At 42.4% G+C, this 23,521-nt stretch overlaps 1 protein-coding gene across 10 annotated transcripts in view; it reads right to left on the bottom strand.

Annotated features, from left to right (window-relative positions):
* Window positions 1-7,573, bottom strand: part of MTRR (5-methyltetrahydrofolate-homocysteine methyltransferase reductase) — an 88,084-nt gene extending 80,511 nt beyond the window's left edge. For 2 of the 10 annotated variants that reach the window (XM_085878445.1, XM_085878444.1), the window contains exons 1-3: window positions 6,763-7,066; window positions 4,683-4,854; window positions 4,091-4,244 (exon numbers count right to left, since the gene is read on the bottom strand). In XM_085878445.1, the coding sequence (XP_085734571.1) occupies window positions 4,091-4,244; window positions 4,683-4,854; window positions 6,763-6,872 (436 nt within the window). In that variant the 5' untranslated portion in view covers window positions 6,873-7,066. Of the gene's footprint in view, window positions 1-4,090; window positions 4,245-4,682; window positions 4,855-6,322; window positions 6,719-6,762; window positions 7,086-7,107; window positions 7,254-7,373 lie in introns of those variants that run through there. The other 8 variants (XR_015057472.1, XM_085878439.1, XM_085878440.1 and 5 more) reach the window with 8 other exon arrangements.
* Window positions 7,574-23,521: the final 15,948 nt, after the last annotated feature.

The raw sequence follows: 23,521 nt of genomic DNA, 5'->3' as shown, positions 1-23,521 counted from the left end.
ATATAAACCTTCCACCAAAATTTTTATCAGGATCGGATCAAAACACACGGAGCTATGCTTGGGACAGAGACAGACAGACAGACAGACACCAATAACGAATATAGTGGTCACTTATTTTTTTCGTGAAAATATTTTTTCGTGAACTAATTGGACAGGTTCTTGGAAGTTTTTGAGATAGAGGGGTGTTGGAATGTTGGCAGGACTTTTAGGTAGTTTGAGCATTGATGGGTGATTGTGTACATGTGTGCGGAGTGCTTTGGTGGAGGTCTCATCAAGGGGTGTTGTGTGGTTGATGATGTGTGGTTTTTTTACCCAAGCCCATGCCCCCCTCCCCTGGAATTTTTTTTTATTACAAAAACCACAAAAAAAAACACCATTAAAAAAAAGAGCAATCACAGATTGCAGACCTTCACCAGGACTTGTTTTGTGTGATGTTTGTGCACTGGTGTGCTTCATAATTAATGAGACAACTCGAACTGCCACTTTATAACTGCTGGCAGTGATGACCGAGAACCAAGCCGTCCCGCTTTTATGCAACCCCGCTTTGATCGGACACCTGACCAAGACCCATGACATTTATTGTTATCATCATTCAATTGAATTCAAAATGTGATTAAAATAAATTCAATTCAAATTAAATGGAAGACCAAATAGGTACAGTCCTGCATTGGAGTTATCAGAAGGAACCCAAACAAGCAAAAAGAAAAGATGAAGCCATCAGGAGGAACCTGGATAGGATTCACATTTCATTTGCTATTCCTCTACCCTCAAACCCATCCAGGCACAGCCAAGTGAACCTTATTCAAAAAAACCCCCAAAATCGCAGGTCAAAAAAAATAATTCTGGCTGCCAGGCCATGTGTCTGACCAAGTTGAAATTTATAACATATATTCCCCCATCACAACTCGATCACAATTGTGAAGTTTCACGTCGATTGATGAAGCAGTTCCAGAGAAAACATTTAATATTTTTTCTTAAATCCAATATGGCTGCCAAACCATGTGACATCAATTATTCCTTAATAACCCTGTACACACATCCCTTGGGGAACATTTATGTGAAGTTTCCCCTCGATCTGTCCAGCTGTTCTGGAGATGAAGATTTTTATATGTTTTAGGGTAAATCCAATATGGCTGTCAAACCATGTGACCGATGATGTCAAATTGTGAACCTTTACTTCCTCATGTATAGGTGGTCGTAAGTATAAAGTTTCACCTCGATCTGTTCAGCCATTTCAGAGAGATTTTTGAAGGTTAAAAAAACAATATGGCTGCCGAATCACGATTGATGATGTCATCAATTTATTTTTTGGTGGACCATTTTATCCCAAGATGACCCTCAAAATTTTTCATACTGATCAGATATAGCGTTCTACATATGCAATTATGACGTCTAAAGAAGGCACATATGATGACATTTTAAAAAATTAGACTTATTCCCCATGAAGAGTACTTGCTATGAGCCAAGTTTCATTTTTTTCCTGGGTACGGTTTCAGAGATACAGAGGTCAAAAGTTTTTCCATTTTTCCAACATCGCTGCCACACCACGTGACCTATGATGTCATAATTATCATTAAAACATTCCACATGAGTAGTTGCACCAATGGTGAAAAATTTGTCTCAATCCAACAAGCGGTTGTGGAGAAAAACATGAAAGTTCTGTGTGGACAAACAAACAAACACAGACAGACAGAAAGACAGACAGACAAATAAACAAACGGACCCAAATACAATACCCTCTCCTTTAGCTACTTGCCTTGGGGATGTTCTAATCTCCACAAGATGAATGGCCTCCACCTGTGCTGCTCACAGAAAGACACAAATATACAATAAAATAAAAAATAAACTAGATAAAATGGTCCACCAAAATTTTTATTTTATTTAAGTCATCGATCAGGTGATTCGGCAGCCATATTAGATTTTTGGGGGTTTTTTCACCTTCAAAAATCTTCTCCGAAATGGCTGGACAGATAGAGGTGAAACTTTACACATACGACCACATATACATGAAGAATAAAAGGTTCACAACACAACGTCATAGGTCACATAGTTTGGCAGCCATATTGGATTTACCCTAAAACTTATAAAAAATCGTCTCCAGAATAGCTGGATAGATTGAGGGGAAATCTCACAAAAATGTTCACCAAGGCATGAGTGTACAAGATTGTGAAGCAATAATTGATGTCAGATAGTTTGGCAGCCATATTGGATTTAAGAAAAATATTAAATGTTTTCTCTGGAACTGCTTAATCAATCGACGTGAAACTTCACAATTGTGATGTCGTTGTGATGGGGAAAATATGTTTTAAATTTCAACTTGATCCATAAATTTAAATTTCAACAAGGCCTGGCAGCCAGAATTTTTTTTTTGATGTGGGTTTAATTAATTTTTTTATCCTTTTTTAAATAAGGCTGACTAGGCTTTGCCTGGATGGGTTTGAGGGTAAGGTGTAGTTGTTGAAATGCGAATCCTATCCAGGTTCCTCCTGATGATGTCATCTTTTCTTTTTGCTTGTTTGGGCTCCTTCTGATTACGACAAAGCAGGACTATTCCTATTTGATCTTGCATTTGACCTGAACTGAATATATTTTAATCCCATTTTGAATTCAATTGAATAATAATGAAAAACGTCATGGGTCAGTGTCAGGTGTCCGATCAAAGCAGAACGTCTTGTTACCCAGTCATCATTACTAGCAGTTATAAAGTGGCAGTTCTAATTATCGCATTAATTAAGTAACACACCAGTACACAAACACCACACAAAAACCACACAAAATATGTCCTGACGAGGGTCTGCAATCTCTGATTGCTCTTTTTCTTGTTTTGAACTTGTGTTGATAAATTGGTGTGGTGTTGACGTGGCACAGGCATGAAGGGCTGAATGGCCTCCACCTGTGTGTAATTTCCTTGCGTTTCCTTGTGAAGTTCCCCTACCCTGAGTGTGAGAGTGGCAAATTTGATTAGTCAATACAGCATACAATTTTGCCCAAGTACTATTAAACTGAAGATTTTGGGAAGTGCAAACCAGGTAATTTGTGTTCTCTGGTGTTCAAATATTCAATTCAATTGAAATAAATTAAAGTTTTAAATGTTGTACATTAAAAAAGCCATTGAATCAGAAGTTTACCACCTTTGACGCACCCTCTTTTACACCAACTTATTTAACTCGTTAAATTAATTGTTCGTGCTTGTTGCTTGTGTCCTTTATGGCATCCGTCAAACAGTAAGTTTCCTCTTTGGAATGATTTTCAATTTTGTTTGACTGCCAGACAGACAAACTGAAGCAATTGCTTTAGTGTGCTGTGTGCATGTACAATCGGGACGAGATTCCATACAATTTGTCAAATTCAAAGTACTGCTAAACTGCAGGTTCGCGTTTGGATCCATGTTCCGATTCATGTTCAAAATATAAAATTAAATTGAAATCAAGTAGTTCCTCGATCATAGACCTACTGTGCAGACAGTGAACCAAATGCTTCACCCCACTTTGCTCTACGCGTTGGGGGCAATCAACTGGTTTTTACACAATGCGGATCTCAGCAGTTACTTTCTTGAACACATCGGATCCTTGTGGAGACACAAATTGGCGTTTGCTATTACTATTGGCATTTGCAAGCGTTTATGTGGGACACCAGACATTCTGAAGATGTGGGCTTCAAACAGGCAATTTCAAATCGACCTTTGTCAATCACTTCCAGTAGTTCGAATATGTAGCAATAATGGTGTTGAGAATTTCCGTGAGGTCTCCATCAAAATCGAACCATAATAATTAAAGCATATACGCTTAGGAGCACACTGGGCAAGTGTGCAACCCTGGTGGTAGGTACAAAGGTCACTGAAAACAAACCATTCTTCATGGTGATGCTATTTTCTTCAAACTTTTCCATTTCATGTTTTATAATCACATTCAATTCTACAATATGAGATTTATTAACTTTCACAAGAGCAAGTATCAGTGTACATAGAGAAATCATAAAATATTATTCTGATGTTATTTGCTCTGTTAATGATTTCTCAAGTTTAAACAATCAGGATATTGGCACTGTACAGAGTGGGATTACAAAAAGAGAAAATGTTAGGTAAACGCACCCAACAGGGTGTAGTGAAGGTGGCAGAAGTGGTTGGGCGGTAAACCCTTGAGCTGGATGGAACGAACAAATTTTATGGCCGTGTCTGGCGGCTCTCCGTCCCCTGTGGTGGACACCACAATGACCACCGGTGCTCTCTCATGCGCAAGCTCAAACTGTGAAGGCAGAAAAATATTATTTTTTGAAGAATATTTGAAGACACTGAATGTTAAAGTTTGGAAAAGTTCGCTTTCACAAATATCTCGGTTGAATGTGTGCTTGCAATGCGGGTCGACGTGTCGTCTCCGACCCCAAGTTGGTGAATCGGCTCATTTGGGGCCCTGGAACCGGAATATTCGAAAACTTTAATCAGCATTTCTAGAGTCTGTCCCGAAGTGTGATGTGGCTTTTATACTTTGCTTGAAGCCTGTTGACATGATCAAATATGTGCTCTCCATGCCAATAGTCATCAGCCATGATGAGTTAAAATTTAAAAACAATAGTTGATCGATTTTAAACACAAAGAATCCGATTGTTAAACAGCTCAACCTCCCTATCCCCCTTCCTGCACCCCACAAATGGAGACAAACATATTCCTTGATCTCTGTTCTTACAGCTCTGCCGGTCCTGCTGAGACAGTGACGTTCTGCACAAAGGCCTTGTTGCTCTGCCTGTTCCTGAATGTCCTGGCTCAGACATTGGGCCAGCCCTTTCTGTGAGCCATAAAGCAGCAGGAAACGTTGATCAGCATTTCCTCTCTCAGGCATGACCGCCTTGCTCTGCAATCTGTGGATTTGCACAAGTTTACATCAATGACCAGTTTTGGACAAATACTTTGGACCCAATGTGCTTATTTAAACAGAAATCAATGAATGATATTACAGCAAACAAAATTCAACCTTCATGTCGTGTTTCCCACCTGACCAACAAGAGTGACATCTCCATGCCCTCCGGTCACTGTAATTCCAATTCTCCACTCTTTGCTTAATTTTGTTTATCAAACCCACACTCACTTCCTCCCTCCACCCCACAACCTCACTGGGATACATAATTTCTCAACAATTCCTACAATTTGGACTAAACTAAGGTGTACAGTATAAATACTGTGTACATAAAAAAAAAAATTTAGAGCATAAATGTTACTGTATATAATGAGGAGATTAATTCGTCTCGTCCTCCTCCTCTTTTTCTGTTCATATCAATTCCACTAGTTGATGGCCACCTGTGGCCCCACTATCAGTTTGTTGCCTCTTGACCTCCCGTCACCTTGCTCTTCTGTATGCTACAACCTCGGATCAAGAGTCCAAGATTTTAGAAAATAATGAATTTTACTTCTACAGGATGTCATAATTCCCAGGACATGGTTTCAGCTGCTGATACAAGATTTGTTGATACTTTATACTATGTATTTATACTGGGTTTTTCTGGGGGGGGGGGGTTTTCCAGATAATACAAATAATACGTTCAACAAAGATGGTAGACATCAGTCCATTTACAGTGGAACAGGCTGGTAGCAGTGGTTTTGGCAGCATTATCTGCCCACCACCTCATTGGTCCTTACGTTTTGTTGAGTCAGTCAACCAGCAATCATATCTGCATATGTTGGAGAATGAGAGATAATGAGGGAGAATGAGAGATAATGAGGGAGAATGAGAGATAATGAGGGAGAATGAGAGATAATGAGGGAGAATGAGAGATAATGAGAGATAATGAGGGAGAATGAGAGAATGAGAGAATGAGAGAATGAGAGAATGAGAGAATGAGAGAATGAGAGAATGAGAGAATGAGAGAATGAGAGAATGAGAGAATGAGATAATGAGATAATGAGATAATGAGATAATGAGATAATGAGATAATGAGAGTGAGAGATAGAGATAGAGATAGAGATAGAGATAGAGAGAGAGAGAATGAGACAGAGTCCTTCCTCTGACTTGCACGAGTTATAAAGGTCATGGAATATAGCTCCCCACTGTAGATTAGGGTTGCAACTTCTGATCTTGCCCACACTTGGTACCATGGAATACAATGGCCTCCATGCCATTGGACTCTCCCATTTGGAACTTGAGTGGTTGGAGGCCTCACAGTTATTTTTAACCGGTTCTATTCCGGTCTTGCTCCCACTACCCTCTCACCTCACCTTCGAGCCCCTGCCCCTGCAGGTCGCACTTGTTCTTCCAGAAACCCTTTTCTTGTTACATTCTCCAAATCTAAACTCAACACCCACATCCATTTGATGAAACCTTTCTTTCCTCACCTGTGGAATGACACGGGTTTGTCTCTTCGGTACAGGATCTCAAATCTGCTGCCCAGTCATCCCTGGTGTCTCCAATTTCACTACCGAGCTCTATATTAAACACACTCGTTGAGCCCCTGTTCTCACTCTTGTATGATTCAAGGGAATCCAAGAAACTTGGGTCCACAGGGAGAGACCACATCACCTGTCTCACACACCTGTGCTCTCTTTATACTGCGCTGTATTCGTTTGTTGTTGTCACTTCGTTTCTCCTTTTCCCCATTCCCCCTCCCCAATCATTGTGCTCTTCCATGAGCCTCGATAGTACATTTTTTTTAATCAATGAGAAACAGTTGCCATGGAAACTCCACGTAGTGATCACTCGTTTTCATTGCGACGAAATGAAAGCGTTTTACCAATCGTACACTGCACATTAAAACGAATTTTGATTAATAAGTTACCTCTCATCAAACCACAAGACAGCAATTAACCTAACGATGAGATATTCCGATAAACAAAGGAATCTGTATCTTGAAAATGAAGTGAAAGATCGAACACAAGGCCGAACCATCACCGAACTAAACACCCAAACATGGTTTCCAACCGCAACAGATCACTTACAATTTCTCTATTCGTGAATTCGCGTGAAAACATTAAATTTAAATAAACAATACAAAGCAAATGAAAAGCGACGCATATTTCGCGTCGAACGGACGTGCAAACTGTACAAGGTTTAATTATTAATATCGTTTTTCTTCAGGCGTCATCATCGGCCGAACAGAGCACACAGTCCGATAAAGAAATACCTGTCTCATATCCACGGGCTCGCAAAGGAACTTCTTTCAGTAATTTTGTTTACTGTTTGCAAAACAAGAGCAAAATATTCCGCTTCAAGCATTGAAGAACGACAAGCACCGACCGACGTGCGTACAGCTTATACACCGTCTCACGTCGGAACGTTAAACGCACTGAACTCGCTTCACCGAGACTAAAAAATAAAGTTCAAAAGAAACGACGGTACAGTACGATAAGTACACAATCATGCCGCACTACTTTAAAATACTGATGATACCTTCTCAACTTTTGTTCCGGTTTATTCCTCTCAGAATCTCGGACCGTCAGACCGTCCGTGCAAACTTTCACGAGGAATTCAGGAACACGAGGAATTAATTATTAATTTACAGGGCTGGGTTCCGTTAGCAAGCAGCTGGCTATCGCTTGCCAAGCTGCTTGCTTGATTCAAAGCACTCCAGCCAGCACTCCAATGGAACGGAGTGCTCGGCACCGATTCACAACATGGCGATCTCCGATGTAAACAATGCCATCACAGGACTGGAGCAAGTGTTTCCCGTCAGGTGATTTCAGTTTTATTCGATCCTCTTGTGACAACTTCCCCAAAACGAATTTATTGTGCGACAGGCGGCTACAAATTACGAGGAAGAACGAAAGAAAGATAAACAAATGGGGAGTCAAGAGGAGAAGCTCCCTGCCAAGCTAGCTAATATATATATATATATATATATATATATATATATATATATATATATATATATATATATATAAATAAATATACAAAGAAATATGTATAAATATACATCTATCTATCTATAATTCAAGGTGTATGTGTGTGTGTGTGTGTGTGTGTGTGTGTGTGTGTGTGTGTGTGTGTGTGTGTGTGTGTGTGTGTGTGTGTGTGCGCGCGCGCGTGTGCGCGCGTGCGTGCGTGCGTGCGTGCGTGCGTGCGTGCGTGCGTGTGCGCGCGCGACCGCCGGTCGAATCTGATTGAAACTTGCCAGGAATATTACCGGGACCCGTGGATGTGCCTTTTCAAAGTTTGATATTAATCGGACGAGCGGTTCCCAAGTTACGGCCATTTTATTGCTTTTTTCAGTGTTGGAAAGGTGTATATATCGCAGCTGAAGTGTCGTTTCACCTTATCATGCCATTTTTTTTCCAAAGATATCTCAGAATAATGATAACAGCATATTAATAATAAAAAATAATAATAATAACAAGTCTGAAGACGACGATGGTTCACGAGTGGTATTTGAAGATGTAGATCGTTTCAGAAGTCAAGGATGAGACAATGTGATAATGTTTGACCAAGTTATAACCAGTTGGTGTCAAAGCCACCCAATGCTCGCCTGTTTAAACATTTATCGTTTTTAAAAGACGTCTAATAATTAATATTTTTTATAACTCTCTAACAATTTTTTTGGGGGGTGGGGGGTTGGAAATCACTTAAAGCATGTAGAAATGCAAAAAAAACATTTTTCTCTAACAATTTTTTTGGGGGGGGACCAAGTCCAAAATCTAATGGCATGATCCTTGGACCATACCTAACCCCCCCACAAAGTTTTGTCGAAATCCTAATCACTTAAAACATGTAGAAATGCAAAAAAAAGAAATCGAAATTTTGTTGAAAAAAAATGTTGCAAAAACATTTTTTCTCTAACAATTTTTGGGGGGGTTGGAAATCACTTAAAATGTCGAAATGCAAAAAAAAAATTGGGGGGGGGTTGGAAATCACTTAAAAGGTTGAAATGCAAAAAAAATTTTCTCTAACAATTTTTTTGGGGGTGGGGTTGGAAATCACTTAAAACATGTAGAAATGCAAAAAAAAATTGTGGGGGTGGGGGTTGAAAATCACTTAAAACATGTAGAAATGCAAAAAAAAAAAAATTTTTCTCTAACAATTTTTTTTTGGGGGGTGGGGGTTGAAAATCACTTGAAACATGTAGAAATGCAAAAAATAAACATTTTTTCTCTCACTTTTTTGGGGGGTGGCAGTTGGAAATCACAAAACATGTAGAAATGCAAAAAAAAAAAAATTTTCTCTAAAGTTTTTTAGGGGGGTGGGGGTTGGAAATCACTTAAAACATGTAGAAATGCAAAAATATATATATATTTCTCGAACAATTTTTTTTGGGGGGGTGGAAATCACTTAAAACATGTAGAAATGCAAAAAAAACTGTGGGGGGGGGTGGGAGATCACTTAAAACATGTAGAAATGCAAAAAAAAAATTTTCTCTTAACAATTTTTTTTGGGGGGTGGGGGTTGGAAATCACTTAAAACATGTAGAAATGCAAAAAAAAAATTCTTTTTTCTCTGACAATTTTTTGGGGGAGGTTGGAAATCACTTAAAACATGTAGAAATGCAAAAAAAAAATTTTCTCTAAGAATTTTTTTGGGGGGTTGGAAATCACTTAAAACATGTAGAAATGCAAAAAAAAAAATTTTCTCTGACAATTTTTTTTTGGGGGGTGGAGGTTGGAAATCACTTAAAACATGTAGAAATGCAAAAAAAATTGTGGGGGGGGTTGAAAATCACTTAAAACATGTAGAAATGCAAAAAAATATATACATTTCTCGAACAATTTTTTTTGGGGGGGGGTTGGAAATCACTTAAAACATGTACAAATGCAAAAAATAAACATTTTTTTCTCTCACTTTTTTGGGGGGTGGCGGTTGGAAATCACAAAACATGTAGAAATGCAAAAAAAAAATTGTGGGGGGGAATTGAAAATCACTTAAAACATGTAGAAATGCAAAAAAAAAAATTTTTCTCTAACAAGTTTTTTAGGGGGTTGGGGGTTGGAAATCACTTAAAACATGTAGAAATGCAAAAAAAAAAAAAAAAATTCTCGAACTATTTTTTTTTGGGGGGGGGGTGGACCAAGTCGAAAATCTAATGGCATGATCCTTGGACCATACCTAACCCCACCCCCCCCCCCACCAAGTTTTGTCGAAATCCGTCGAGGAGTTTTTCCGTAATACAAAAAAAATTAACATTTTCACGCTCACGCTGACGCTCACGCCGGGGGTATCGCTATAGCTCTCTGTTCTTCGAACAGGCGAGCTAAAAATTATCAACATGATGTGTTACGAGTGACAGGTTATGAGCTGCAAAATGTCGAAAACCCGGTTTCGCTCAACAACTTTCAAAGTTTGACCCTTGCATAACCTTTAAAGGTCACAAAACAATGTTGTGGACATTAAAATAAGGAAACAGGATACGTGCCATAGATTATTGGAGTTAGTTCGTCGAAGGTCGAAAACCCGGTTCGATTCCCATAACTTTGAAAATTTGACCTTTAAAGGTCAAAGGTCAAGGAGTATGACCTTTGGTGCAAAACTTCCTCTGGAACATTCCAGGAACAATTTAACGTCATATAGGCTATATGGCATTTCGCACTCCTCGGATTATCCATACTTTGATGAAATCAGCATAAAAACAAACTTGAAGGGGGCGCCATGGGCAAGGTGTTCGAGATAGAGCAAAATGGTTTCAAGACTTTCGGTGGGGAATGACCTCAAGATTATGCAGAAAAAAAATTCATCCTCGCTCTCAAAGTTTGGGCGGTCGTATGATTTTTATGTCAAAATTCGCAATTTTCTAAGTTCGTGACCTTGACCTTGACCTTGGGACGAAAATGAAAAATCGAGCTCCGTGGGACTATGCAGGTGCCATTGGGCTTACCAAATACTGAAACCCCTGCCAGATTCGACAAACCCCTCGGGGAAGATGGATTTTTATGTCAAAATTCGCAATTTTCTAAGTTTGTGACCTTGTGACCTTGACCTTGGGACGAAAATGAAAAAAAAAAAAAATCGAGCTCCATGGGGCTATTCAGGTGCCATTGGGCTAACCACATACTGAAACGCCTGCCAGATTCGACAAACCCCCTAAGAGAAGATGCAAATTGAAATTGGCTACCCCCTAAAAACACAATTCGCAATTTTCTAAGTTTGTGACCTTGTGACCTTGACCTTGGGACGAAAATGAAAAATCGAGCTCCGTGGAGCTATGCAGGTGCCATTGGGCTAACCAAATACCGAAACCCCAGCCAGATTTGACAAACCCCTCGGAGAAGATAATTTTTTTATGTCAAAATTCACAATTTTCTAAGTTTGTGACCTTGACCTTGGGACTAAAATGAAAAATCGAGCTCCGTGGAGCTATGCAGGTGCCATTGGGCTCACCAAATACCAAAACCTGTCAGATTCGACAAACCGCCTCGGAGAAGATGCAAATTGAAATCGGCAACCCCCTAAAAACATGTTTTTTGGGCGTGGCTCTGCCCATAATGGGTGCACCATGCCTATTTTCAGGAAAACACAGCACCATCATGATATAAACCTCCCACCAAAATTTTATCAGGATCGGATCAAAACCCACGGAGCTATGCTCGGGACAGACAGACAGACAGACAGACAACAATAACGAATATAGTGGTCATTATTTTTTTTGTGAAAATATTTTTTCGTGAACCAATAATAGCACAATAATTGGCAGTAATAAAAAGAATAACGTGATACAATGACCAATGTCTGTCAACCAAAAACGACCTATATATTGTCTGTCAACCAATAATGACCAATAACATCTGTCAACCAATGACAGGACACGGTGCTATGACGTCACGAATGACGTCAATTAATGTTTATTTATTTTTTATTTTTTTTTTGCACGATTGACGTCACCATTCTTCTTCTTCTTCTTCGTTTGGTATGACGTTTTGGTCTCTTCGTTTTGGTCTCTTCGTTTTGGTCTCACCCACATCTCACACCTGTAAATTGAGGGAATAACCAATTAGCTCTCACCGAATCAATTAACCCAGGTAACTAGGATTATCTATTTATAATTCCAGCAATCTCTGTGTGTGTCTGTCTGTCTGCCTGCGACTGCCGTTTCTCGACAACCGCCAGTCCGATCTGATTGAAACTTGCTAGGAATATTGCCGGGAACCCGCGGATGTGCCTTTTCAAGGTTTGATATTAATCGGACGAGCGAGCGGATCCCAAGTTATGGCCATTTATCTGTCAACCAATGACAAGACACGGTGCTATGACGCCACGAATGACGTCACAATTAATGTTTACTACTTACGAAATCATATATTTATGACTTCCGTCCTCTGTTTATGTGTGTGTGTGTGTGTGTGTGTGTGTGTGTGTGTGTGTGTGTGTGTGTGTGTGTGTGTGTGTGTGTGTGTGTGTGTGTGTGTGTGTGTGTGTGTGTGTTTGTGGGCACGATAACTCGAGAACAGAAGAACCTACCAATGTCAAATTACACCACGTGATTCAGGAGGGAGATGGCTCGTGCCGATTAGATTTTGGTCAAAATCGGTCAAAGGTCAACGTCACAGTGAGGTCAAACATTCGATTTTTGATGGTTTGGTACAGAATCATCGTAGAAACTTATGGTTTGCGTCGCTACCTTCTCAAGAGAGCTTTTATTAGACAAGGTCAGAGGTCAAGTTGACGATTTCGTAAGTAGCAGTCTATGACTGCTTGTTTATTTATTTATTTTTGCACGATTGAAGTTCCAATTCTTCTTCTTCTTCATTTGGTATGACATCACAATCGACGCTGGGGATCTGAGTATGTGCCTTTTCATGGTTTGATATTAATCGGATGAGCGGTTCCCAAGTTACGGCCATTTATCCATCAATCAATGACAAGACACGGTGCTATGACATCACGAATGACTTCATAATTAATGTTTATTCATTTATTTATTTATTTTTTGCACGATTGACGCTACAATTCTTCTTCTTCTTCGTTTGGTATGACATCACAATCGACACTGGGGACCTGAGTATGTGCCTTTTCAAGGTTTGATATCGTTTTTTTTTTTTTTTTTTTTTTTTTTTTTGTATACCTTGTTCGAGGCTCGTATGAGAGCTAACACACAACTCACAGCAAGGAGGCATGAGACAAGAGGGGCGGGAGTGGAAGGGACAAAACATTGGGGAACAGACAGGTGAACTGTGGAAGGGAGAGGGATGGGGATGGGACGGGGAACATGGCGAGGGGAAGATGGACATTAAAGGGACTTTCAGGAAGGAAAGCAGGAGAATTGAAGGAAGTGGGCTTGGGTGGATTCTCGGGGGTAGAAAAGATCGAGGATTTGGATGGGGGAAGATAAGAGGTGGTGGTGAACAGCTGTTTTGAAAGCCTGGAGGGAAGAATGGGAAAGAATAGAGTGAGGAAGTTTATTCCAAAGGCGGGAAAAAGAGGAATGAAAGAGTGAAGATGAGCAGTGATTCGTGATTTTGGTAGTTTTACCAGAAGGGGGTTGTTGGCGGACCTTGAGCGACCTGTGGAAATGTGGTTGGGACAAATCACAGAGAGAGCAGGGGGGGCAAGGCTGGAGAGGAGTCGGTAGAAGACAGAAAGACCACCGACCAACCTGCGGTGATTGAGTGAGAGGCCCAAAGACTCAGCTTCATTGCGGGAGATGCCAATGATCTTAAAAGCCCTGGTTTCGACAGCGTGAAGTCGAGAAAGGTGGGAGGCAGGAGCACCAGCCCAGAGGGGAGAGCAGTACTCCATCAGGCTACGGACAAAAGCTTTGTAAGTGGTCAGGAGCTCAAAAGGGCCGAGGAAGGACTTTGCACGACGGAGGATTCCCAGTCGGCGACTGGCTTTTGAGGCAAGGTTGGAAATGTGACTTTCCCAGGAAAGGTCATGGCAGATAGTGAGACCCAGAAGCTTGAAAGAAAAGACTTCTTCCAGAGGATTGTTGAGAAAGTGGATGGGGGGGTTTTGTAAACGGTCCTTTCGAAGAGACATAGTGAGAGTGTGAGATTTGTCTGGATTGAAAGACATGTTCCACGTGTTGGACCAGTTTGTGATTTTATCCAGATCTGCAGTGAGCGAAGAAGCTGCTGCTTGCTGGTCTGAGGGATGACAGATGGTACGGCAGAGGGTGGAGTCATCGGCAAAGAAAAATAGAGGATTTTCCAGAGAGTCCGAGAGATCATTGATGAAAACCAGAAAAAGAACAGGGCCCAGAACGCTACCTTGAGGAACTCCAGCCTGCACAGGAAGAGGGGATGAAAGAACTCCATTTAGGGCCACACGTTGACTGCGACAGGAGAGGAAGTCTGCGAGCCATGAGTGGAGATGGCCTTGAATACCATGGGAAGAGAGTTTGGTGAGTAGGGCAGGGTGCCAGACTGTGTCAAAAGCACGTGATATGTCCAGGGATACGGCTCGGATTTCCTGTCTGGCATTGAGGACCTCCATCCATTGATGGGAGAGCAGTAGCAGCATATCTAGGGTAGAGTGACCTGGTCTGAAACCAAATTGATGATTGGAAATCAAGCCATTGGAGAAGAGGAAGGATTTCATGTCTGAAGCGATGATGGATTCCATAACCTTGCTGATGATTGGGAGAAGGCTGATTGGTCTATAGTTACAGGGATCTGTTTTTGCACCTTTTTTATGCAGGGCAGTGATGTTAGCAGATTTCCAAGCAGATGGCAGATGACCTTGGGAAAATGAGAGGGTGAATAGAACAGAGAGAGGGTGAGCAAGAGCAGAAGAGCAGGCTTTGAGGACACGTGGGCTGATGCCGTCTGGACCGGTTGCAGAATCTGACTCGAGGTTTGAAAGCAAGCTCTCCACCTTGTCAGGAGAAAAGGATACAGAGTCCAGGGACAGTTGGGTGCGACTGGGTAAAGTGGGTAGAGATAGTGATGGGTTTGGGACACAAGTGATCGTTCACGTTTGGGACACAAGTGAGCATGAGCGGGATCACATAGTGATCGTTCTTCATCCATTTCAGCTGTTTCCCAAGTGTTTCCCAAGGTTTGAAAACTGTCTCTTCTCAAGGTTTGAATTAATTATTCAAATTATTAATCGATCCCAAGGTTTGAATTTTCCCAAGGGAAACAGCTGTTTCCCAAGGGTCTGAAAGCTGTTTCTTCCCGAGGTTTGAATTAATTGTTGTGCTTGGTAGACATTTGTGAATACATTTACAGAGAGAGGGGCGAGAGAGGAGGGGGGAGAGAGGACGACGGGAGAGGGGGGTGAGAGTGGGGGCGAGAGAGAGAGGGCGAGAGAGGAGGGGCAAGACTAGGGGGGAGAGAGGGGGGCAAGAGAGGGAGGAGAGAGGGGGGAAAGAGAGGGGGGCAAGAGAGGGGGAAAGAGGGGGGAAAGAGGGGGGAAAGAGGGGGGGGAAAGAGGGGGAAAGAGGGGGAAAGAGAGGGGGGAAAGAGAGGGGGGAAAGAGAGGGGGGAGAGGGGGCAAGAGAGGGGGGAGAGAGGGGGGCGAGAGAGGGGAGGCAAGAGAGAGGGGGCGTCACAATTCTTCTTCTTCTTCGTTTGATATGACATCACAATTGACGCTGGGGACCTGAGTATGTTTCCCAGGTGTTTCCCAAGCAGGCCCATAGCCAGGGCTCAGTATTAAGGGGGGCATATGAACTGGATGGGGGGGCACAATTATTATATTTAATCTTTTTGATAACCCGGTATACTATTGTATTCATGCAGCATTGACACATCTATACTGAGGTTGCCGTCGCATACGAACCAAATTGATCTCAGCTAGATTTAATATGTTCCAATGTTTTTGGCCTAAAATTATTCGAATGCAGGAGAGCCGCAACAAACTGGCACATTCACAATGGAAATATTCAATGATTAAACAATTGCCACCAATTCAAGTGCACTTATACAAGGTGTTGTGAAGAATTGGCATAAGAAAATTAATATACCAGAGATACAATAACTAAATGGGGGAGGTTGGCACCAGAATCAGTGCACTTTGAAATAAGATACAGTCGGCGATGACCTGCGATCATCACGTTAAACTATCAACAGCAAATACGACCAGCCTGAAGATACCACAAAGTCCGCATTCAAAGCAGTCAATTACACAGAGGTAAGGTTATACACAAAGCACTAGATATGGGATATGCAAAGCACCAAACACAACATTTAACTTAAACATCAGAAGTACAAAGCAGCCGACCACGGCAGGTGCTGACCACAACCACACTGCAACCACAACCACACACGCATCACCAGCAGTCACTCACACAATCTGAACTCCTCGTATAGTTTTTATACCGCTGCACTCACTGTCAGAAGAGCTGCAGGCGATGCGTCTCGGTGTGGAATTTTGTGAGGACCTTCTCCTTCCATTCATTCAGGCATTTACGTGTGAGGTCTCTCTCGAAGGCCAGCTGTACCAGTTGTGCCTTGCGTGCATGACGCATGGACCGTCGATGGTCAGTTGAGACATTCCTCAATGTTGAGAATGAGTTTTCACACGTCAGTGGACGCACCAAGTGTTAATCCAAGTCTCATAGCAGTCACTACACTTGGCATGGCTTCCAGCGTTTTGTGGTATGTTGAGAGGAGTTTTTGTGTTGTCAATCTCTCGTTTGGCTGCTTTTCTGTCTGTGAGCGAATAAACTGCTTTGCAACCACACACTCTGTTTCACTGATGGTTGACTTTGTTAATGTCATGATGTGCTGGAGCAAGTGGGGATCCAAAAACGTGCCATTTTCGGGATTCAAGGCAGCGAGTGAACGGGCGAGTTGTGTGTTGCGCTCACTGAAGCGCTGAACGATCTCACCAAGCACAGTGTCAATTGCGCTGTAAAAAAAACCCTCTGCAGTTCCGTCTTGTCATTGTCGTTGTTTTGTCCTGTAGTCTCCAAAACTACAAACTGTTCCAAGTTCTTATGCATTGTGCGTGTCTGTTTTGGTGGTGCAGGTGTAGAAGTGCGAGCATCGTTGGCCTTGTTCCACAGATCAGTGAACTCATCCTCAGAGCGGAGTTTCTTCACGCACTCTGTAGCACTCGCCACCAGTTCCAACCCCGTTAGCAAGTCCATGTCCTCTGCCTGCAAGAGTTTATTAGGGCCATCTAACAACATCAGCAGTTTTTGTACAAAGATAGCAATGAACATGAAGGCAGGCCCAGAGACTTCCCGCAAAAGCCCAATAGCCTCCATCCTCATCTCTGCACCGTAGGCGTGCTCCGCATCCATCTCCGACAGTAAGGATGTGATATCCTTAAAAGATCCTATGATCACAGACACGGTGGCTAAATGTCCCGTCCACCTTTGATCAAGAAGTCGTTTTAACCGCTCACCTTTATACTGTGCAGCAACAGTGGGCTTTCAGAAGAATTTGTACAGGCAACAACAAACCTCGAGGAAATCAGTGACAGCTTTTTCTGCTGCCAGTGCGTGGATAACTACCAGATGGAGTTGGTGATTTAAGCAGTGCACATAGGGGATTTCTCTTTCCAATATCTCTTGCAACAACTTTGCACCCCACCGTGCTTCCCAGCCATTACCGAAGCCCCGTCGTACACCTGACTTAATATTTTTGACGCGTCAAGTCCTGTTTATGTCAGCTCTGCAATTATTAGGTCTGTCAATGTTTTTGCATTACCAGCGTTGGCAGTAGCTATTGTGAGTAGACGCTCTGTTGCTTCATTTGATGCTGATATAACGCGAATGATGATTGATATGTTCTCACATTCAGTGGGGTCCCTCGTCCCATCCACCTTGATGGTAAACCACGATGTGCCTACTTCTTCCACGATGGCATCCGTCACAACATTGCTCAATGTGCAGATCAGTTCATTCTGCATTTCTGGACTAGTATAGCTTGCATTTCGTGGGATATGCTTTATTATTTCGGCTAGCTCGGTGTCTTTTTTGAGTGTGTAGTTTAAAAGCGAGAGGAAGAGCCCACTGTGCCCGTCTGACATATCTTCAAAATTATCAAGGCTCCCTCGAAAAGGTATCTGATTTTCGGTGAGAAATCCCACAACATCTATAAAAGCAGACACATAGTACCGGTTTCTATTTAGCTGGTCAGCATTGAGGAGTGTGGAAATCACAATTGACGCTGGGGACCTGAGTATGTTTCCCAGGTGTTTCCCAAGTTATGGCCATTTATGATATGGTTGGTCCGATCTAATTGAAACAATGCCCCAATCCAGTCGTCGTTTACGAGAGCGAAGGAACGAAGCTGCACATACTGGCACGCACCTACGGGCAGCAACTATGGGCTGGCACTTGTATTTATAAATATATATATATATATATATATATATATATATATATATATATATATACATATACATATATATATATATATATATATATATATATATATATACATATACATATATATATACATATATATATATACATATATATATATACATATATATATATACACATATATATATATATATATATATATATATATATATTAGGGTGGTCCACGATCAATATGAAAAGAAATATACATATATATATATATATATATATATATATATATATATATATATATATATATATATATATTAGGGTGGTCCATGTTCAATATGAAAAATATAAAGTTGTCTGAATGTTCCCTCCACGTGGCTTGTTTTTGTTCACTATGATGTACTTATTTGCTTGTGAATTGTTGTGGTCCTCCAATAATGTTTAGCGGTCGCTCAAAGCTGAGGATTTTTGGCTGATTAGTGAAATTTGCGTGATTTTGAGATGGATTGTTGGTACTCCTGCTTGCTCCCCACCCCCCCCCCCTGCCAAACCAGCGGCGTGGTGGTGCTTCCATTACAGCGATGGAAGGGGGTGGCGGCATGAGCGGGAACGGTGAGGGCAGTTGGTTTTAGACTCGCGTGTCGAGAGCAGCCACACTCTTCAATAATATATTGTGCTGATCATGTGATATTTTTGGTCTATCATTTCTTTCAATTTCTTTGGCTTAGGTTGAGTGATGGCGTTGAAGCCAGGACTCCGTTCTTCTTCCGAAAGCTGGCTACTGGGAGCATCGATATCACAGCTTTCTGCCGGAAGATTGCCACGTAGACTGCATGTTCTACGCCTCTTATAATTCCACCATGTTACTGAGAAAAAGACTTGCTGAAGGCCAAGTCACACCTTGACGTTTTAGCCAGCTTATGCCGATTTTTGGAAAATTTGTGTAAAACGCTGGTACACGTCGAATACGTTATGGGTAAGTTTTGATAACATTGAGAGCACGCTGAAAAACACTGCCGTACGTCGTAGTACACTGGCTTTAAACGTTGTACTTTTCGGTTGTCCTCAAATTTTCCATGCTTGAAATTTTAAGACCTATGCCAGTGTATGTATGACTCACACGTTCCGCATAACGCTGGCCATAAGTTGAAGGCACGTTACGCGATCGTTGACACACGTCGACACACGTTACTTGTAAGTTACTCATAAGTCGAAACACGTCGAGGTAATGCTTGGCGTACCCGAAACTTATTTCTAACCTATGAGTAACGTGTTGTAGGCACGTTACGCAATCGTTGACACACGTTACTTGTAAGGTACTCATAAGTCGAAACACGTCAAGGTAATGGGTTAGCATCAGTGTTCCAGACTCCCTGGGGTTTTTTTTTCTTCTTCTTCATTATGACGGTGATGTCGACACTTCGATTTCTAGTGCGGTTATAATAAAATATAATTAAAAGGCTGCCGCTTAACGATTTAAATCATAACCGCACTGGAAATTGAAGTGTCGACATCAGTGTCATACCGAAGAAAGAAGAAAAAAAAGAAAAAAAAATTGGGAGTTTGGAACACTGACGCTAACCATTACCTTGAGTGTTTCGACTTATGAGCACCTTACAAATAACTTTTGTCGACGTGTGCCAACGTTCGCATATCGTGCGTACAACTTATTCCCATCGCATGCGGAACGTGTGTCATATGGCAAGTACGTCGTAAAATGTTTAACACGTTTATAATTACAAGATGTACTCCACTTAAAACGACGTATGATAGCGAACTTTAGCGTTTTATTCATGCATACCAAACTTACCCATACCGTATTCGACGTGCGCCAGCGTTTTAGACGCATTTTTCAGAGGTTGGCATACGCTGGCAAGATCGCCAAGGTGTGACTGCGATGTTGACACTTCCATTTCTGTGGCAGTTATGATTTGAATCGTTGTGTGGCAGCCTTTTAATAAGCTACGTCACGTCATCGTCGGCGATGCGTGCAGCGCGCTATGCATAAGTTCGACTATCGTTGGGCATAGGTTGGGGAAGGCCTACAACAGGCTCAGCATTCGTTGGTACAAGTTAGCTATAACACAACGAAACGTTCTGTGTCTGTTACTAATACGTTATGCATACGACCAACTCGTTATGAATACGTCCGAATCTTAAAAAACAACATCAAAAGTTCAACGTAAGCCAGCGTTTTACATACATTTTAATACGTTGCCATTGCTGGCTAAAACGTCAAGGTGTGACTGGGCCTTGAGAGCTATAGAATCAAGTGTTGTGAAGTGATTGAGGTGTGGAATAGAGCGAGATTGCCCACGCAACGTCCGGATGCATGCGTACGTAAGCTGAAAAAGCTCCACGAAAGATATCTAAAACTAAAGAAAAATCGCAAAAGGGACAACAACACTGGTGAAATGAACAATGATCTATTTCTCTCAGACCTGGAGGAGTTATTCGACATAGCGACAGCCAATGCATTGTCGGAAATAGTGATCAGTGCCGACCGTGACTTCCTGGAGCGTCAGCGAGAGAGTGTGTTCTCTCGTAGCATGGCTGGAGCTGATTTAGTCACCCACTCTCGAGAGGAAAATAAACGAAAAAGAGATGAAAATGAAGACTTAGCTCGGCAACGTTACGCTGAAAGGGAAAGCCGCAAGCTGAAGGTAACTGAAAGCGAACCACTATCGTCTACGTCAGGTGAATCTGAATCTGAAAGTCCGGAGGATGAATAAAAAGCTCCCTCAACGTCATCAGAGACCCCTGGCTGCAGTAAAACAGAAGCTCATTCGGCTACTTCATCAAATCCCAAACCAAAGAACATTTTCCGATCTCCGGATGTTGTAGCAGCGCTGGATCGCGTGAACTTGCCAGATCGCGGGGCTGTGTTAGTGGCCGGAGCTGTCGCCAAGGCCCTCGGTCATGATATCGGCGACATCACCCTATCACGGAGCTCTGTACGACGTTCTCGTATGGAGGGACGTAGAGAAGCAGCTTTCGCCGAGGAAGACGACTTCTCCCTGAAAGGACCTCTTCTTCTCCACTGGGATGGTAAACTCTTACCAGATATTGACGGCTCAAAGAAAAATGTTGACCGTATCGCGGTGCTGGTTACTGGTAACGGAGAAGAGAAGCTATTGGGTGTCCCAAAAGCAACCAGTGGAACAGGCGAACAGCAAGCAACTGCTTGTATTGATTGCATTGAAAAATGGGGAGTCAAAGATCAGGTTCATTGCATTGTCTTTGATACTACGAGCAGCAATACCGGCCTACATCGAGGCACTTGCATCAGACTAGAGAACTACATGGAGAGAGAAATCGTGTGGGTTGCATGTAGACATCACATGCATGAAATAGTTCTGTCGCACGCCTATGCCTGCACATTCGGTGGAACGTCTGGCCCCAACGATCTTCTGTTCAAACACTTCCAGAAGAAATGGGCAGACTTGGATCATAACCAGTACAACGTGTGTACGGTTTTTGATGATCCAGTACTCGCTGAGCTGCGAGTGGAGATGTTGGATTATTTACCGATAGCAATCACCCAACAACAACTGAGGGATGATTACCTGAAATGGCTGAAGATATCTCTCCTATTCCTAGGTGGCGATGCGGATGCCGGATCCTTCAGATTCAGGGCTCCAGGAGCGATGCATCACGCTCGATGGATGTCGAAAGGAATATACGCTATAAAAATTTATTTGTTCCGCCATCAATTCAAACTGACAAAAAAGAAAAGCAAGAATATTCTGGACTTTGCCTTGTTTGTGAGCCTGGCGTACGTAAAATATTGGAACGAGGCACCCATTGGGATCCGGGCTCCTTATAACGACATCCAGTTCATGAATGTGCTCAAACGTTACCCGGATCGGAAATTATCGGACAAGACAGTGAAAGCGTTATCGAACCACCTGTGGTACCTGTCGGAACACTTGGTGGGGTTCGCCTTCTTCGACGATCGCGTGACCGAGGAGACGAAGTCGAAGATGGTCACCAATTTGTCCAGACCAAAAGCTGTCGAGTACCATTGACTAATTCCTCCATCAGACATGATTGCGGGGCCTGAACAAATCCCAGGATTGGTTACAGAATGAAGGATGACCTTCTTCTCCCGGCTGGGTGAAAACGCCGCGAAAAGGCCTCCGAATTCCTGAAGGTAGCGCCAAACGAGTGGGAGAGCCATCCCTGCTACACAGAGCTCCAGCAGGCATGTAGGAGGCTGAAAGTCGTAAACGACACTGCCGAGCGCGGTATCAGACTCGTCCAGCAGTACGAGACACTCAGAAAGACGAGGAAGAGAAACAATACCTACTCAGACTTGTTCGAACCATCACAAGGCCCTCCCTGAGCCATCAAAGGCCCTTTTGATGAACTAGGCCGAGGACAGGATAACGGACAGAGAAATATGACATGTGTTATGACAGTGTTGTAGTGCAGAGTGCAGTGTGCTGCATCTTTTTATGTAACTTGTGGAATAATAAAGTGTTTGAAACAAAAAATTCAATATTCTCGAATGTTTTTTGATGTTTTGGTCAAAAGTTGACTTTGAGCGACCCCGAGTTATACACCAATCGCCATGAAATTTTGTAGAATAAATCCATAGTGGTAGTGGACAAATCAAGCCTTGTGGACATGGGAAATTCGGGAAAAAATATTAGTGGACCACCCTCATATATACATACATATACATATATATATATACATATACATATACATATATACACATATATATATATACATATATACACACATATATACACATATATATATACATAGTGTTGTGGTTACCAGATTCGCAAACCACCATTCAGGTCCCTTAGGTGAGGTATCTCGGTAAGTGCATGTGTAGTTAGGCCCAAACCCGTTGTCTAGTGGGAATACATGTCATTTATACGTGCTGCGACTCTTCAGGATAGCCGTTTTTCTTTTACTATCTTTATTTTGGACCAACCGCCAGGATTACCATCACAATTACAACCACAACCACCGCTTCACCACAACCGCCACGACCTTCCCGTCACACCTCGCCACCGTAGCATCGCCACCGTTCTTGCCCCGCTGTGGGTACCGGTGTTGGACTCATGCAGAACGCGCGTCGAACAGCGTGTACAAAACCACGGATTTTCTGCTTCAAAAACGGATCGAAAACGACACACGCCCACTTTTTGCCGTCCAATCGGTGAGCGAGGGGAGATTTGGCCCCGCCCCCAGGGCGATCGATATATGCAAATTTGTGGATCAAAAAGCCTTCACGCCCACTTTTTCTCGGGCCAATGGGGAGCGAGGTGAAAGGTCAAAGGGAGGGGGTCAAAGGCGAAGTTACGGGGGGATAAAAGGACGGTGTTCGTCAGTCAAAGGAGTCGTAAAAGTCGGAGCGAAAGAGTCAGCAGAACGAGAACGAGGGGTCGGAGAG

The sequence above is a fragment of the Eptatretus burgeri genome, chromosome 4, assembly GCF_056783735.1.
Source record: "Eptatretus burgeri isolate ZD-2024b chromosome 4, Ebu_testis_v1, whole genome shotgun sequence".
Taxonomy (NCBI): domain Eukaryota; kingdom Metazoa; phylum Chordata; class Myxini; order Myxiniformes; family Myxinidae; genus Eptatretus; species Eptatretus burgeri.
Note: the sequence above shows the minus strand (reverse complement) of the source record. Positions and strands in the feature narration are given on the sequence as shown.